Source organism: Mauremys reevesii, linkage group 6 (genome assembly GCF_016161935.1).
Source record: "Mauremys reevesii isolate NIE-2019 linkage group 6, ASM1616193v1, whole genome shotgun sequence".
Classification (NCBI taxonomy): domain Eukaryota; kingdom Metazoa; phylum Chordata; order Testudines; family Geoemydidae; genus Mauremys; species Mauremys reevesii.
In genome coordinates this window covers 80,257,714-80,274,322 of record NC_052628.1, presented here as the reverse complement: position 1 = coordinate 80,274,322, position 16,609 = coordinate 80,257,714, and the positions used below count along the sequence as shown (strand labels likewise).

The 16,609-nt window shown below is 42.1% G+C and overlaps 2 protein-coding genes across 3 annotated transcripts in view; both read left to right on the top strand.

Annotated features, from left to right (window-relative positions):
* On the top strand, positions 1-4,705 carry CKS2 (CDC28 protein kinase regulatory subunit 2). Its single transcript, XM_039543127.1, has 3 exons — positions 1-159; positions 2,078-2,205; positions 4,199-4,705. Exons 1-3 carry the CDS (start codon positions 101-103, stop codon positions 4,249-4,251), a joined length of 240 nt encoding a protein of 79 aa, XP_039399061.1. The 5' UTR covers positions 1-100; the 3' UTR covers positions 4,252-4,705.
* Positions 4,706-8,388: 3,683 nt separating this feature from the next.
* The window catches only part of SECISBP2 (SECIS binding protein 2), a 46,544-nt gene continuing 38,323 nt past the window's right edge, over positions 8,389-16,609 (top strand). For both annotated transcript variants that reach the window (XM_039545293.1, XM_039545292.1), the window contains exons 1-3: positions 8,389-8,540; positions 11,274-11,410; positions 13,482-13,743. In XM_039545293.1, the coding sequence (XP_039401227.1) occupies positions 8,505-8,540; positions 11,274-11,410; positions 13,482-13,743 (435 nt within the window). In that variant the 5' untranslated portion in view covers positions 8,389-8,504. The remainder of the gene's footprint in view (positions 8,541-11,273; positions 11,411-13,481; positions 13,744-16,609) is intronic.

Below are 16,609 nucleotides of genomic sequence, written 5' to 3'. Positions count from 1 at the left end.
ATTCAAATTGAGTGGAAAGCTGAAGAGGTCAGTTGATGAGCGGGCGCTGCCTCAGGGTGAGGAACGCGAGTTGGGTCCTGCTGGTGTAGCTGCCTCCGCCATGGCCCACAAGCAGATCTACTACTCCGACAAGTACTTCGACGAGCACTACGAGTATCGGTGCGTGGGGCGGGGGCTGCTCCTCTCTTTCCTTCACCCTCTCCTGTGCCGCAGGGCGTGCGCGGGGGGGGGGCGCGCGTAGGGGCCTCCGGGGAGGAGGAGGCGCGGGGTGCAGCGCTCTCTGGGGTGGTGTAAATGCTTTGCCTGCTGCTCCCCTCTGGGGGTGTAGGCGGAACCAGTGACTCTTCTGGGCTGACGGGGTTCGGGGGGCTCAGGTCAGAATATGACGCTCCAATATCGGGGCCTGCCTCGAGCGCAGACGGTGCCGAGTCTGCCTCGGAGAATGAGGGGACGGGTCTGGGGAACAATGGGCGGGGAGCCTGGGGCGGCCGGGCTGTGCTCGCTGAAGGGACCCGCGAGCCAGTGACGAAGTTACGGGTCCTGCTCGGAGCCCTCAGCGCCGTCTCCCAGGGAAGCCAGGTCTGCTGGTGCTGAACTCGGGGGAGTTGCCGCGAGCTCGCCGGAACTTCCGCGTCCCTGGAATTAATTGGGGGAAACTCTAGCGGCCATTGCTGAGCGCTGGCGGGCTCGCTGGTCCCTTACCCACCCGGAGCAGCGGTGGGACTGGGTTTTACTGCCTGTAAACAAGCCTGATCTCTGGGATGGGGGTGACAACAATGGCAGCCGCCTCTGGCTCCCTCCAGAACCTGACTCTGCTTTCACTGCTTCAGAGTGAGGCAGTCACTTTATACAGCTCCCTGAGACCACGTGGCCTGGGCAGGTAGGCACTTAGCCTTTTCGAGTGTAGCTGCTCTGCTTTGCAAGGGAGTCCTGGAGCTTTAACTTGAAGTGTAGTAACTCACACAATACCCTGAACAAATCTTAGCATTAAGATGCCATGCTTTCTGTGGGAAGTTTTGCTCTGGGTTCGTGTATATTGGTGACTCCTTATATGCAGGTTAATGACATTGAGCATAAGGCTATAGGATGGATGACCTCTTGCTTACCCCACTTGAATGTTTTGTTCATTCAAGCCTGAAACAATGCTGTGTAACCAGTTTGCATAATAGGGAGGCAGATTGTAATTGGTCTCAGAGGGAAGATGTAAACAGACTGCTCAGTGCCCTATGAAATGCACTACAATGCCTCAGTTTCATGTTACTCTCACCAAGATAGGCTTGTGATCTGTATATACAGTTTGGTATTCAAGGGCAGAGGTCAGACTATCTTGGTCAGCAGTTGACTTGGCAGTGATAAGTGAATCATAGCTGGTGGTATAAGAATGTTGCTTTGTATGTTTCCTAAAACCACTTATCTGATCAGGTAGATAAGGGTTTTCTTCTCAAACAGTGTGGCAATCAGTTGCCAGGAGCACTCTTTGCTTTGATAAACATGTGCTAGACTAGGCAAGAATTCTCTCCTGGCTCGCCTATATTTCAGATGAAGTGGGGAATGGAGTGCATGATTACACCTTCCCTTACAGGGCTGAAGGTTTAACATCTACCATACTGGTTCTTGGTTTTCAAGATTTTAGCATACCACCTCTTAAGCTTAAAAGTATTTTAATATGAACACTTAAATCTGCATGAATTAAAACGGTTGCATCTTTAAATAGCCTGTATATTGCCATTGGTACATCATCAACATGTAGAACAGTTGATGTCTCTCCTAGGGTAGTGGATGGCACTCCCAGGGAACTTGAGAACAGGAGGGCATCCTTCCAGCAGCTGGGACTGAAATAGATTGGGAGAGGCACAATATCTTAGGAAAAGTGCACTGGGCTTCTCACTGGTGGTCAGGATAACGCTGAGTTGCCTGATATCCTCTGTCTGGAGGATATAGTTCTGGACTTTGAGCTCTGTTTAAGAGATTTCTCTAGGAAAGGCAGTAAGGGTTATAGCCTACAAATACAGGTGTCATCAGAAAGAAAACTGATCTGTACTGTAGGATAACTTTAGTACTATTATATTTTCAACAGACATGTGATGTTACCCAGAGAGCTTTCAAAGCAAGTACCAAAAACCCATCTAATGTCTGAAGAGGAATGGAGAAGACTTGGTGTCCAGCAAAGTCTTGGCTGGGTCCATTACATGATCCATGAGCCAGGTAAATGAAATGTCTGTTCTATAGCTATAATTGCACTTTGACTGCACAGGTACTTGTTGGGATTAAAAGGACACCCTGAATCTTTGCCTACTTGCAATACCCAATGTTACAGGAAGCAAAAGATTGTCACAACTCGAGGAGTTTGGTAAAACTAACAGAAGTAGAGAAGCATTGGAGTCATTTTGGGGGGTGGCTTAAAAATTCCCTAACACTTGCTTTTAGACCCAGGGCAGGATTTCTCTGGGTATGTCCACACTACTCAGCGGGTAATGATCGATCTGTCGGGGATCAATTTATTGCATCTCGTCTAGATGCAATAGATCGATTTCCCCGAACATGCTCCTCATCGACTCCAGAACTCCACCAGGGCGAGAGGCAGAAGCAGAGTCGACAGGGGAGCCACAGCTGTCAATCCTGCACCATGAGGACGGGAGGGAAGTTGATCTAAAATGCGTCGACTTCAGCTACGCTATTCTCATAGCTGCAGATGCATATCTTAGATTGATTTCACCCCCCACCCCTAATGTAGACCAGGCCTCTGGGTTTAACTAGTGGGCATCTCATGTCTAATTTGTAGCTATCAAACTTTTCAAGCCCTGAACTAGAAAACTGACAGGTTGCTATCTGCTAGATTAAAGTTTAGACACTTGGATATACATAACTGTATAACTTAATCTTCGTGAGCCAGAATAAAACTGTCATCCAAGTGGCTATATTATAGCTGATTTGCTAGAAATGACAGAAGTTAAAGATTAGAAGATCTTAGCTGAAGGGACTTACTAGGTAAAGCAGTTTACATTAAACTGTAATACTATAATCTTTGTATCAAAGTACAAGTGACTCAATTTCAGACCCTACTTTGATGCTAATCATGAGTGTTTAAGAATAAAACTAGTACAAACCTGACTGAAAGTTAACATATCTGTCAGTGGACAACTGCAGGTGATCTGTGAGTGGTCTTCAAAGTTTGATGGTTAGAAGAACCAGCAAGCAAAGGTTGATTCAAATTTTCTGCTAGCATGGCCATTCTTTCCAAAGACTTATTGCATTGTTTCACACTGCTGCTTAAGGATGTGCATGTGCCACTTGGCCTGACGGCCTTGTTTAAACAAGGAAGTTGAACCAATTATCTAGATCTACCCAGAAATTGATCTAGTTAAATCAATGTACCCACTTGTGGAGACACTCTTGAGCTGGTTTAAAACAGACCAGTCAAGTCTCTACTAGAAAAGGTAGTCTAGTATAGCCAACCTGTAGTGTTGATGATGGAGCATAAAGGTGCTCTTGACAGTATAGCTTACACTATCTTTGTAAGCAAAACAAGCCAATATAAACTGCATCTACATTAGGAGGGTTTGGTATGAAAATGTTGTGAAAAATCAAACTCAGCTGACTTTGCTCTACTAGCAATAGTCTTCTATCAAACTGGTACAAATTCCTTACTGAAACAAGGTCTAAGGACATGCATCTGACGAAGTGGGTATTCACCCACGAAAGCTCATGCTCCAATATGTCTGTTAGTCTATAAGGTGCCACAGGACTCTTTGCTGCTTTTAAAGGTCTAAGGAGTTGATCATGATCATATGCTCGTGTATTAGTTGCACATGGGAAGATATAATTCCACACTAAAATGCACTGATCAGTCACTCAACGCTTAACCTTCCAAGTACTTGAAACTTGAGCATTCATGGAAATATCTGTTTTAATTTTGATTGGCCTGTCTTGGCACCAAGGGTAAACCTCTTAAAAGCACCTAATTGGCTTAAGATCCAAAGTCAGGTGCTTCTAAAAATTTTACCCCATATAGAGGGGCAAGCTGGAAGGCACTGTATATAGGAATGGTCATTTTTCTTACACTCAGTGGGGAGACTCAGCATTTTCTCTATTAAATGTAGTAATTGAGTACTAACCTGCTGTACACAAATGTATAGCACTGGCAATGATAAATATTGCAGGTTAACATTGAAATTTGTGTTCAATCTTATTTCCACAGAACCACACATCCTTCTCTTTAGACGACCTCTTCCGAAAGACCAACAAAAATGAACTTTTTTTCTGGAAAACTTCTATTAAATCTTCTGGAACTTTATGTATATGAGTGTATATATGTTGGTAGTATTCAGTGAATACTTGAAAAAAATGTACAAAACATACATCCGTATCTGTGCATGAGCTGTATTATTCACAGCAACAGAGCTCAGTCAAATGCAATTCCAAGTAGGCTGCTATGGTGTCTAAAGAATAAAAACCTATTCCTTTACTGTAATATAAATGCCTATTTGACTACTTATTAAATTTTGTTTAATAAAGTGTTCATGTTGCATGTGTATGTCCTGACTATAGACTTTCACTTATTACATGATCTTTTCTTTAGAAACTTAGTTTCAATACTGAGCAGCTCTGTACAGCATTGTAATTACAAATGTTTGACTAGTTCGAAGCCCGTGGCTTCCCAACTTCACAATGGATCTGAAGAAATAAACACTGACTCTCAATTTTAGATACCTACTTTGTGAAGTCTTTCTAAGAAATCTTGTGTTAGCAGATAGGAATCAACTATGTAGAATTTGGGTATTAAGGCTAAACTAGTGGAGGAGGAGGTATTTGTCCAAAACTGATCATTAAATCACTGCATAGGCAAAAAAAAAAAGTGGCTTCACAGCGACCTAGCTTCTCCACAATGACATAATGCCTGTCTCTGGGAAGACACAGTGGCTGGCTGGCTACTCCGAATCAAGAATCTCTTCACAAAACAGGTTAATCTAGGCTTCGCTGCCCCAGAATGTGCCCCATCATTTTGCTACCCTTAGGCTATTTGAGCCACCTCTCAAATCACTTTAGCATGATGAAGGCTAGTCAGACAATCACATCTAAAAACAGGCTGGAGAATGCAGTTGGCTGTCCTGGCTTTAAGATTATAAATAGCCCATGTGCTGCTTGAGTTTGCATTCAGTGAATAGCAAAAATCCCATGCTATTCAGGTATTAGATAAAAATCTCTAGCTACAGCTATGTCTAAGTCTTGTGACCACTCATTTCCCTCTGAAGAATTTCTTGCTATAATTTTATATCTATGCCATCTCAACCCAAGACTGGCAATACTTTCACAGGCTGTAGTGTAAATCTAAATCAAAGTTACCGCAGTATCTCAGAGGGGTGTATCAGCACAGTCACCTGTATTTGTGGATTTCTAGGTAGCAGTTGCAAGTGTGTGATAATGACCTCACTGTTTGATTCTCCTATGCTATCACACATGAGTAGAAGTACTTGAGCCTCTTGATTTTAAAAAGTAAATGGCTGCCAACTGGGCCTTCTCCCTAAAGGTCTCTTAACATTAGTGCTTCCCTTTAGAAAAGGCATAATTTGTCAAAACTTGAAGTATGTGATCAAGCCATGCTGTCTACTGGAGGTGTATGAGGGGAAAATATATTAGCTGATAATACTCTAGCCCATTAATCATGGTTTGTACTTAATCACAGTGCAATAAGCTGTGGCCTGAGAATACATCCTTGAAAGGTGAGTAGGATACAGTAATGGCTATTCCACTGCAGTCATATTCAGAACTGCATGTAGATTCAAGGCATTAGATTATAGAATGGTATAGGCTGATAAGGTCATAAGACTGGAATTGTCTTAATGTCTTTTGTAAAGCCCTTTGTAGAGCTGAATTGCAAAAATCTTTAATGTAACTTCCTAAATTATGTAGAGTGTTGTAGCTGTGTTGGTCCCAGGATATTAGAGAGACAAGGTAGGTGAGGTAATATTTTTGGACCAACTTCTGTTGGCAAGAGAGACAAGCTTTTGAGCTTACACTGAGCTCTTTGCATCTAAATTAGGGCTGGTCTACACTGGGGGGGGAGATTGATCTAAGATATGCAACTTCAGCTACGCTGTTCACGTAGCTGAAGTCAAAGTATCTTAATTCAACTTACCTGGCCATCCTCACGGCAGCAAGTCGACTGCCGTGGCTCTCCCGTCAACTGCTTACTCCTCTTGCCAAGGTGGAGTATGGCGTCAATTCGGGATTGATTGATCGTGTCTAGACGAGACACAATAGATTGATTACTACCCACCAATCTGGCGGGTAGTGTAGATGTGGCCTATGTCACCTTAATTGTCTCAAAGTTCTATCCTTACGCTGGTCAGTAGAAAACATACCAAGTGCCTATGGCTGTATCAGATTTAAGCTGGGTCTGGCTCTTTAATAAATAACATGGTATTTTATGTCCATGTTGTGCAAGCACATTGCTTTCTGATGTGCTAAGCATGACAAAAGTTTAAACAGTGAAAATGTCATCCTTGTTTTTTATTTTTCACATAAGTTAACTGACTTATGTGAATAATAACTAGCTCAATGTAAATCAGAAATGTATTTCAGACACATGATACAAACATTGAGACTGGGCTCTCTATTAGTGCAGTTTTTCTATATCATTACCGGTACTTCAGATTATCAAAAGATTTTGTGGAAGAAGAAATTTTATTTATGATCATAAACACATAGTTGCACATAACTGTCATACAAATGGAACAGCTTTAGCAAAAAAAAGTGCTTGTGCACACTTCTCACAATGGTGATGATAAACTTTCTCGTTGATGGAGTCATGTACTTGACCCACATGGCTTGCAGTGGAGGGCTGCAAAGACGACACATTCAGAGGACAGCAGCTATGAGCAAGTAATCTTTCCAAAACATATTTTCAGATTAGTGACTACTAACTTTTAAAGGAAATAAAGAGACAAACTGGATGAGGTAAAATATTTTATTGGACCAATTTCTGTTGGTGAGAGAGAGAAGCTTTCAAGCCACACTGAGCTTTACTTCAGGTCTGGGAGAGGTACCTGAAGAAAAGCTCTGTGTAGCTTGAAATCTCACCAACAAGTTGATCCAATACAAGATTTTACCTCATCAACCTTGTCTCTAATATTCTGGAACCAAAATGGCTCCAACTACATGCCATAAAGGAAATCAAGGATATTTGTATGAAAAGTTTTGTTGCTGGTGCAAAATCATACGCTTGTATCAATTTTTTAGTCTTTGCATTGTTATTGATGAAATACAGGACAAGGAGCATCCTGTATTGACTTGATGTAGAACTTTAGGCACTGCAGTGTTTATCACTACTCAGTCATCACTTTTTTTTTAAAGAGAGAAGACACCATACATATCTACTGGCAAGTACTTAGTTCATGACTGCTCAGAAATATCAAGAATGCACTGAGCATACGAGAAGGGGAGTACTGGGCACAAACTTCCATTCAAGAAACTGAATTTTGCATTGCTGATGTACTCACAGCAAGTCTTAGAGAGGGATCCATATGGTGCTTCTTAGATGGCCAAAGCTCTGTGGTTGGGAGTGGTGGCAGTAAAGTGTCCCTTCCCCTGCCCTGTTTAAATTATTTTAAATAGGAAGGAGGGAAGATATTGAGATGCCTTCAGTTGCCAACACTCTAAGCAGTTCTCATACTCTTTCTCACTATGTGTAAGCAGCCTTGGATGCTGGTGCATGTGACTTAGCTGGCTCTAGAGGCCTTGTTTTATTACTACTGGGCTGCTGTGGTACTGGGGAAACAAACAGGAGGGGGAGTTTATAAAGATGCTGCAAATGTAAATAGAAATGGTGAAAATGGAAAAAAAAGTGCCTGACTCATTGTGCAATGATTGGTAGGAAAAAAGTGTTCTCAGATGGTTGTAACGCTCTTGGGGTTAATTAAATAACAAACCAGTGAATGAAAAAGGAATACAACTTTAATAAAGAACTGAGGCACACAGCCATGCGGTGTTCCCAACCCTTGCCAGCAGGGCACATCGCCAGATGCCTATGTTCATAATACTATCCCTCATAAGGGAAAACCTCTAAATTATAATAGTCTACAAACATACCGCTACAGTGGTTATTTGGCCATGGATAGCAAGAGCCAGATAAGAGGGAAAACGCTGGAAAACTGACAAAACCGCCACCATTCCAGATGGATTATTTGCACAAAATAACACAATCAGCTTTCCGTGAGGCACACGCACGGAGCGTGCCACTCAGAGGCTCCAGGGGGTACTACCCAGGCTGGCACACTGTCACCAAGGTCTTGGATGGCACGTGTGGCAGTGCGGTCACGTGACCGGGCCAACAGGCTCCACCTCGTTCCCTCGCTGCTGCCGGTGATTGGAAGGTGACGTAGAACCAGCTGCGCCGCGGCTCTTCTGACGCCTCTCGCGGGCGTCGTCGGCCGGTCGGACTCGGGCGCTGGTTTGAGGGAGAGGGGGTGGGTGGCGCGTGGCGCTGTTCCCCTTCTCGGCCGGCCATGGCCACGGAGCGGGAGCCGGGCACGGCCAGCGAGGTAAGGCCGGCGAGGCGGCTCTGGGCCGCGCAGGGGTCGCCGCCCCCCCAGCCGTTACATAAGCGGGGGCCTGGCTGCACCGCAGGCCCTGCTGCGCTCCCGAGTCTGGGGAGCCCCTGCGGGCCCGTGCGCCCTGCAACTCTGCCCTGGGGTGGAAGCTGCGGCGGCCTCCACCGTGGCCCTACGTGTGACGGGCTAAGGGGCCTTTGAGTCCGGGCGGTTTCTTTTTAGAGGGACCATCCATTTGAAATGATACTTCTGGTCTGAAAATACTTCACCTGCTGTTGCTGCAAGTACCCCACCAGTATTACTGCAACTGGGAGGGAGCTGGGTCGGGGAGATACCTCGTCTTTCCGTTTTTCTTGTGCTTTGACAATCGTTTAGCCTTGCTCTTGCAATCAGATGCGAGCAGGTGAGCTCTGTGCCCGTGCAGAGCCATTCCCAGGTGTAGGGATTTGCTTATATAGCTCAGATTGCAGGGGAGGGGCAGGCATAAGTTTCACACTTTCCTTGTGAAGTCTTAGGACTTGTCTACATGGGAAAGTTATACTGGTGTAAGCTAAAGTGTGTGTATAAACTAATATAGATCTACTGGTATAAACTGGACAATCTTATTCTGGTGTAAAGAAATAGCTCTTTTCAGTTTAGCTGGTGTTGCTTGGGAATGGGTTTAATTGATTCTGCAAACACTCAAACATGCATATAACTTTACTCACGATCAGTTCCAGTAGTATTTGTCCCTGATTCTGCAGCTGGATCCATGCAACTGTTGACTTCTGTGGGTCTCTACATAGGTGTTGGGGGTCTGCCTTCTCAGATCCAGTTGCAGGATTAAGATGTCAGTCCTGAAAAAACGTAAAAAACTTAAATAAGCCTTTACAGAATCAAGACTCTGTTGTTTCTGTGAGGCTTTCACGCAACATCAAGGAAGAGAGAATCTTTTATGAAAAGGAACATGTGTTTATGAAACCACAAATAGAAGGGGAGTCAGGAGTTCATGTGGTACCTGAAACCTCTTATTAATTTTTAAAGATGGTGTTTGTTCTAATTATCCCAAACAATTAAAAGAAGTTTGTATTTTGTACAGCATAAGAGACTAAATTCAACGTGCCGATCTACATGTAAAATATACTTTTTTTTCCCAAAAGCTCTGAAATAGTTACTTTTGTCAGATACTTGTGGAGGAGAGAAGCAAGTAATTCAAAGAAGCATATACAATATTAAGAGCATACTTAAAAGTGAACTGCATTAGAATGCTTCAAGTTCTTTGCTAAAATCAGTGTTTTTACCATTACAGCGTTATCAGCAGGAAATGTACTTGAGTTAAGCATTTAGTGAATATATTGCACCAGTACCTTAAGAACCAAAATGTCTCACATTAAGACACTAAACACATCATAGGCATGGTGAAGTGTGTGTATTTGAGAGAGAGAGAATATATATGTAAAGGAACCTATTATTTTTAAGAGTCACCTATGCTATGGGGTAGTCTTCTATTACATTCATTCTGTGAATAATGCCCCGTTGGTTGTGTGTCAAATATAAAATGTACATATCTAACCAATATGGCACTAGATTCCATAGAGATCTCCCAGTCAGCCTTAGATGTCTTTAAAATTAATGATAAACCCCAAATTAAAAGTACTTTTATGGTTGGTATTATTTATGCCTTATTCATTTGTCTGGTAACAGCTTTAACTCCAAAAATAACTTGATTTGTTTTTATACTCATGTGTGTACATATTTCATGTCCCATTTCTCACCAATGCAATCTATATTTTGTATTTAAGTGGCCAGGATAAATTTGGCAACAGTTGAAGTGGACACTCTTTCTAACAAACCCATGAAGACAAGAATCCATATTTATCTGTTGGGTTGTAAAAGCCTTAATCCTCAAATTTCCAGGTGCACCCTTAACCACCAGAGAGTGCTCTTGTACATTCTAAACACTGAAATTACTGTCAATGAAACATATTTATAAACAAGGCTCCATGTGCCCTTGCATGGATACAGCAATTCATGAAGTTGACTTTGTTTTACTGCTTTAACAATGAAAACTAATAAAGCAAGTCAGTTATGAAGAAATATATAATCAGATTTAAAATGACTTACTGCATGTATTAGAGTGAATAGAATTTTGAAATACTACTTTCTCCAAGCACAAACTGTGAAGTGCCAGCAACAAGTAACATCAATAAATACATTCTGGTTTTAATATTGGAGCCTCCTTTACATTCAGAAGGTGTTAGTGCTGTGACAATCTCACTAGAAAGATACAGAATATAATGTTTGATCCATATTTTTTAAAAGCAGTCACAATTACTGTACATTTGGAGGCAACATTTTAAAGTAATGCTAATGATCTGCTGAGATGATTTATACTGATTAAGTAACTAATCTGAAAATGGAATATTCTTCTTTTTGCATCTCGTGTTAAGCAGGATCCTAGCATTTTTGTAATGTACCTTTGTTTTGTGTATTTTCTGTTACATGTAGGCATTATGTGAAAATAACTTTCCAAAGCAATCAAATCTTTGCTGTTTGTTTTTTCCCCTTCACTTTCCTTCTGAGAATTGTGTTGCTTCACAACTATTATTATTATTAGAACAAGTGAACAAACTAGCTCTTTTTTGTGCAGTTTTGCTCACACAGATGAGGTCGGGTTGTTTTTTTCCCCACTTACTTTTGCTTAATCTCAAAATTCATGTATCCAAAAAAAATTTTGTTTCATAGGGCTTCAAGTTCTCAGCAGATGTCAAACCGTTTGTCCCAAAATACACGACAGTAACTGTTGCATGGTCAGAACCTTCAGAAGCATGTGTCTTTCCTACTACCTACTACCCACGTGTTCAGGAACCGTCTGTGGATAAGTATGTATTTTTCTGAATCTGATATGGGTAACTTTAACCTTCTAGTGCCTTGACTTTGACTACTTTTCCAAAACTGAAGTAGGAGCATCTAGTGCTTTAATTCTTCAAACTGTATTAGTGCTTGCCTAATGGTTTAGACTTCTGCATTGCTCTGAGTGATACAGATTTGGTACCTAGGTTGTTGATCCCAAAGACGTGGTATTGTGGAGTCACTAGAGAAGGGCAAGGAAGTCTTGTGTCACTCTGCAGTGCCTAGTCTAGCTGATTCAGATGTGGTGTTTGGCTCTGGAAGGAATCACATCCAGTCCTGGGGTAGAAGGATGATAAACTATTATATGGATGGGAGAAACAATGGGTATGTATAGAAAGGGAAGGAAGAACCCTTGAGAGTGGGGAAGGGGGAGGGTCCCCAAATGCCTTCATTCTTGATATAAGGAATCTTCAAGGTCCTTCCTTGGGTTTCCCCCCTCTCCCCCCCCCCCCCCCCAAAAAAAAACCCACCAAAAGAACTTATCTTAAAAGGTAAATCTAGTAAGAATAAGATCCCCAACAAATCTATTTTCAATGTAGCAGTTTTCAGGATTCTCCAATGTAGATTTTACTAAATGGATTTTTAATGCTGTATATTAGGATTAAAAAAAACCCTAACAATTACAAAGGTTGGGTTTAATATTCAGTAGGTATCCTAACTTTTTTATTAGTTTCTCAGAATGGTAAGCATTGGTTTCATTTTAGCCATAATTGCAGTGTCCTGCAACTTATTTACAGCCTAAAAAACCGCCCAAAGATTGTTGTTTTTTTTTAATACCTTAACTGACTTTTCCCAGGGGCGATCTCAGAATTCTTACAAAATTGTCTTTGTATACACCCAGTATTTTGGATTGTTGTAATCTGTTTAATGATGAGCTGAATGCAAGTCTGATTTATGACAGAATATAACATAATTAAAGAAATAGTGAGAAGCACCAATATTGTGATTAAGGTTGCATTGTTGGGGACTTAAGTCAGAAAATGAAGGTTAATGGTTGATGCACTATTGTGCATATGTCTCCATATAAATTAGGATAGGCTGAAGTCAAAACAACTCTTACAACCAGAGAGAGAGCGAGAGCATTTCTTACTCCAGACATGCAATACACAATATCTACTTATTCCAGAATTGAACAGATATATGAAAATAAGAAAACATCAGGCTTATAAACTTTGGCCACGCTGCATATCCGATTTTAAAAAACAGTTAACATTTGTTTGCTCAAATTGAGACTGTCACTGCTAGCTGTTCACTTTACATCTGTAAATGTAATTTCTGTGGGAAATGTCTTCACTTTCAGAGGCCTGCTTAGAATTTGGCATGATCTGGTTGGTGGAGACCTTACTGATATCAATTTAGAAAAATGTGTTTACTGATCTTCTCCTTCCTTTTTAACTTTCACATCTGTTGAATTTGTGGAAGCTGTATTTAAGGCTTCCTTTAGCCAGTAAGCACAACCCAAATATTTACCATCTAAGCACCTTGTACTGTATTGTTTTATTGGGATAAATTCTGTCCCACAGAGTACTGTATTTATATTCCTGGTTTTAAACTGTATTTTAAAATAAGTTTCAGTACTTCATATTCCTTTCCTTGTAGTGAAGTGCATTCGCACGTGCCTCTTAGTTGTATTATACTTTCAAGTCTCTGTCTTTTAGTTTAAGCTCACTCTTTACCACAAGGAAGTCTGGCAAAATAATAAAGAACTTGCTATCAACTGTTAAAGCTGAAAAAGGGAAGTATAACTTTTAAGTAAAGCAGAATAGTTTTGAAACTCAGTAACAAATATTTTGTAGGTAGAATCATTGTGGTTTTTGAATTTTAAATAACCATTATGAAAGCTTAACTATAAAAAGGAGATAAACATTAATATTTTAATCATGCTTGAGGAAAAACTCGAATTTTATGGCTAAAACACTTATCTAGAAAGCAGTGAGTAAATACTTAATTGAAATTATGGAGAATGCTTTTCTTGCAAAATATTATGCCTGCCTTGATATTGAACAAAATCTTCAACTAAGGAATGGTGTATTTATTTAGGCCACAAATATGTGCAGAAGATGTGTCCTGGGATGGTGCTTCATCTCTTTCTCAATATATATCTGGTAGCATTATGGGATATACTCCACTTGGTGAATACTCTAGCTCGCCGCCTTCGTCTGATGCTGCACCAAATATGTGCTCCCTAGCCAGTGCACGGTATAATTATAACAACTCTCAACACTACAGTCATTCCAGGATAGTTAATGAATGTGGCGAACAAATTTGTCCAGTCAGACAAGAGACTAGAAAGACTCCTAAAGTAAGTGAATACCTTCTTCTGTGAGCTTTAAAATGAATAGTCACTATTTGTTCACTATTGCTTCTACCACAGCATTTAAAGGGATGTTGTTAGCAGTAATATAGACCAGATTTAGATTTTTATAGCAGTAAGATTTTTTTTACAGTATCAAAGACCAGTAGGAATCTTTCTATGAAACTCTTACAATTCAAATATGCACAATATTTTAAAATTCTGCATATTTTATATGTCAAAATAACACAATATAATCATGCCAGTTTCAACTATTTTGTTACTTTATTTCCAAATACCTGTTGGCAAGTACATCTAACAATACAGACCACAAAAATCTTCAGGAAATATTTTCTGATAAATAGATTCCTTATTAGGCATACTAATACAGAATTTTGAAGAATAATTCATTTAAACTACAATACAGGAATGTATTTCCTACACCCCTCAGAAATAGTACAAAAGCTTGGGGGAGTCAGGGTAATGAAGCTGAGGGAGAGGGAAGTAGTTGCTGGGAAAGAGGCTGGAAGTGAACTTTGTTAGGTTTGGGTGGAAGAAGTATGAATATATATATTTTTTTGGTGTGTTTGCGGGGGGAGGGGAATGTTAGGGAGCTCCCCCATGCAGACCCTGGCTGACCCTAGCCTTCCCCATTCAGTCAGGCACATCTGCCCCGTCCCAGTACCTCCACTTAGCCAGGCATATCTGCACATGTCCCCATGTGGCCTTGCACTCCCACTCCCATTCAGCTCCTGGCTCAATGTTGTCGCCCCACTAGCGCCCGTGCCTCCACCCTAGTCCCCACCACTAGCTGTTCTGAACCCCAGTCTGAGTGACCCCCCAGCAGCCCTATGTGCCCTGCTCTGTTCACCCTCCCCCATGTCCTGTGCCTCATCACCTGGCCCTGCTGGCAGGGTGCTGTGAGGAAACCAGCTTCTAGCCCGTGAGCCAGCTGCCCTTTCTTGGCACCACATCAGACCCTGGTAGGTGAATGGTTTAATTATAGTGCGACCCCTTTCATGGCTTCTCCTTTGCCTCCTGATCAGAATCAGTTCTTCTGCGGCGGGGGGGAAATCTGGGGTGGACATTAATTCTGTGCTTGCGCAGTGGTGCAGAATTCCCCCAGGAGTAATATATATTTGAACAGATAAACCCATCTCTGAACTGGATTGCCAGTTCTCCCAGTATGTTTGTGAGATGCTACTGTTTTGTGGCATTAAAATTGTCCTCTTATCATATCGCCTGAAGTTCATGGTATCACGAGGTTTCTGATTGAGGTTAAACAGATACTGCACTTCTTGCTGCATCCATCAAAGGCCGCAGGTAGGAGGCTAAATAGACTGGATTTCAGTTCCAGCTGCCACCAGTATAGGCTGCTGCTCTCCTTCTTTTGTCCTGCGAAATGAATCTGTTTCCTTACTTGTGCTCACTGTAACTGTAGAGCTAAGCAAATAATTGATTTTTCTGGTTTGGAGGCCAAACAAAAAAATCGGAAACTTTTTTTTTGGTTGAGATTGAAATTTTTCAGTTTTTCTCACCCAAACTAAAAACCTGAAAAAATTGAGTTTCAGAAAATGCCACCACACAGTATTTCCAAAACGAAATTTGCTTCCCAGCACTGGCAGTTGTAAGTGAAATTAGCATTCTTTTCAATTTCAGCTACTGCAGCCGGGCAATAGTAGCAGTGAAAATAAGAATGTCAGTTTCTCTCAGCAGCTGCTGGTGCTTCCTGGCTCTGTGACTCCCAGACAGCCCCACCATGCATACTGCCCAGGGTTTCCAGATTCCCAGCCCTGCTTTGAGTCTGGAAGCCCTGATGCCTTGGACAGTCCCCATGACACCACTGCCATAGACCCTGGGATGCTGACCCAGGGCATCCAGGCTTCTGGGTCTGAGGCAGCAAAGCTGGAAGCCCTAAGATCCCTGGCTTGAGTTGGGGTCCTCCAGGCCTGCAGGCTCCCTGCTGCAGAGCCAGGAGCTGAGTCCCAGTTCAAGTTGGGGCTCTCACCATGGTAGGGTGGGCATTTGACCAGTCCAAAAATAATTGGCTAAATGTTGATCAAATATTTAAAGCAGTAATTTATTGGAACAGTAACAAAAAGAGTAAAACTTTATGGTCTCCAGTAGGCCTAGACTTAGCCGTAGAGTTTTATACCTAATTCCAAAAATCAAGTTACTTAAAAATGAGTTGTTTTAATTCAGAAAAATGCAAAACACAATAAAATGAAAGAATGGCACCAGATGCTAGGCCACTGCCTACATCAAGGCATTGCTGGAATATTTGACCATGGTTAATAAAAGCAAGTCACTTGACCAGCCTGCTAAGCCTGTCCCATGGCTTCCAGGCTCTCTCTGAAGCAGAGCTAAGAGCCTAGAAGTCTGGAGAACCCTGGCTCAGCTGGGTCTTCCAGGGCTGCCCTGAAGCTGCAGACTCTGGAAGCTCAAGCCAGGACTCCAGGGGGATGTGGACAGTTTTCTTCAGAGCTGCGTGGACCCTGAAATGCTGAATGTAGACACGGGGAAACAATTCAGACCAGCAAATCGGCATTTTCTGACCAACTCTCGCTGTAACAAGCATGGGAAATGTTGTCGTGAGGCAAGTGGAGAAGCAGGAAGCAGGTCAGCAAGGATAGTAAAGTGGGGGACCAAGAGGTATAAAGGTGATCCAAGGAGTGTGTATGGTTCCCTTCCCCTGAAGGAAGTCAACCCTATTCCAACTGCGCACCCACAGAATTGGTCAGGAAAGTATGGAGGGGAAAAGAAGGTGGATTGGGGCAGTATCCAGTGTCTGGGAGACAGACACAGAGATGGGCAGGAGCCAAAATAGTTCCTTGGAAGAGGAGGTACTGGATTGCAGGTAAAGGAGAGCTGAGCA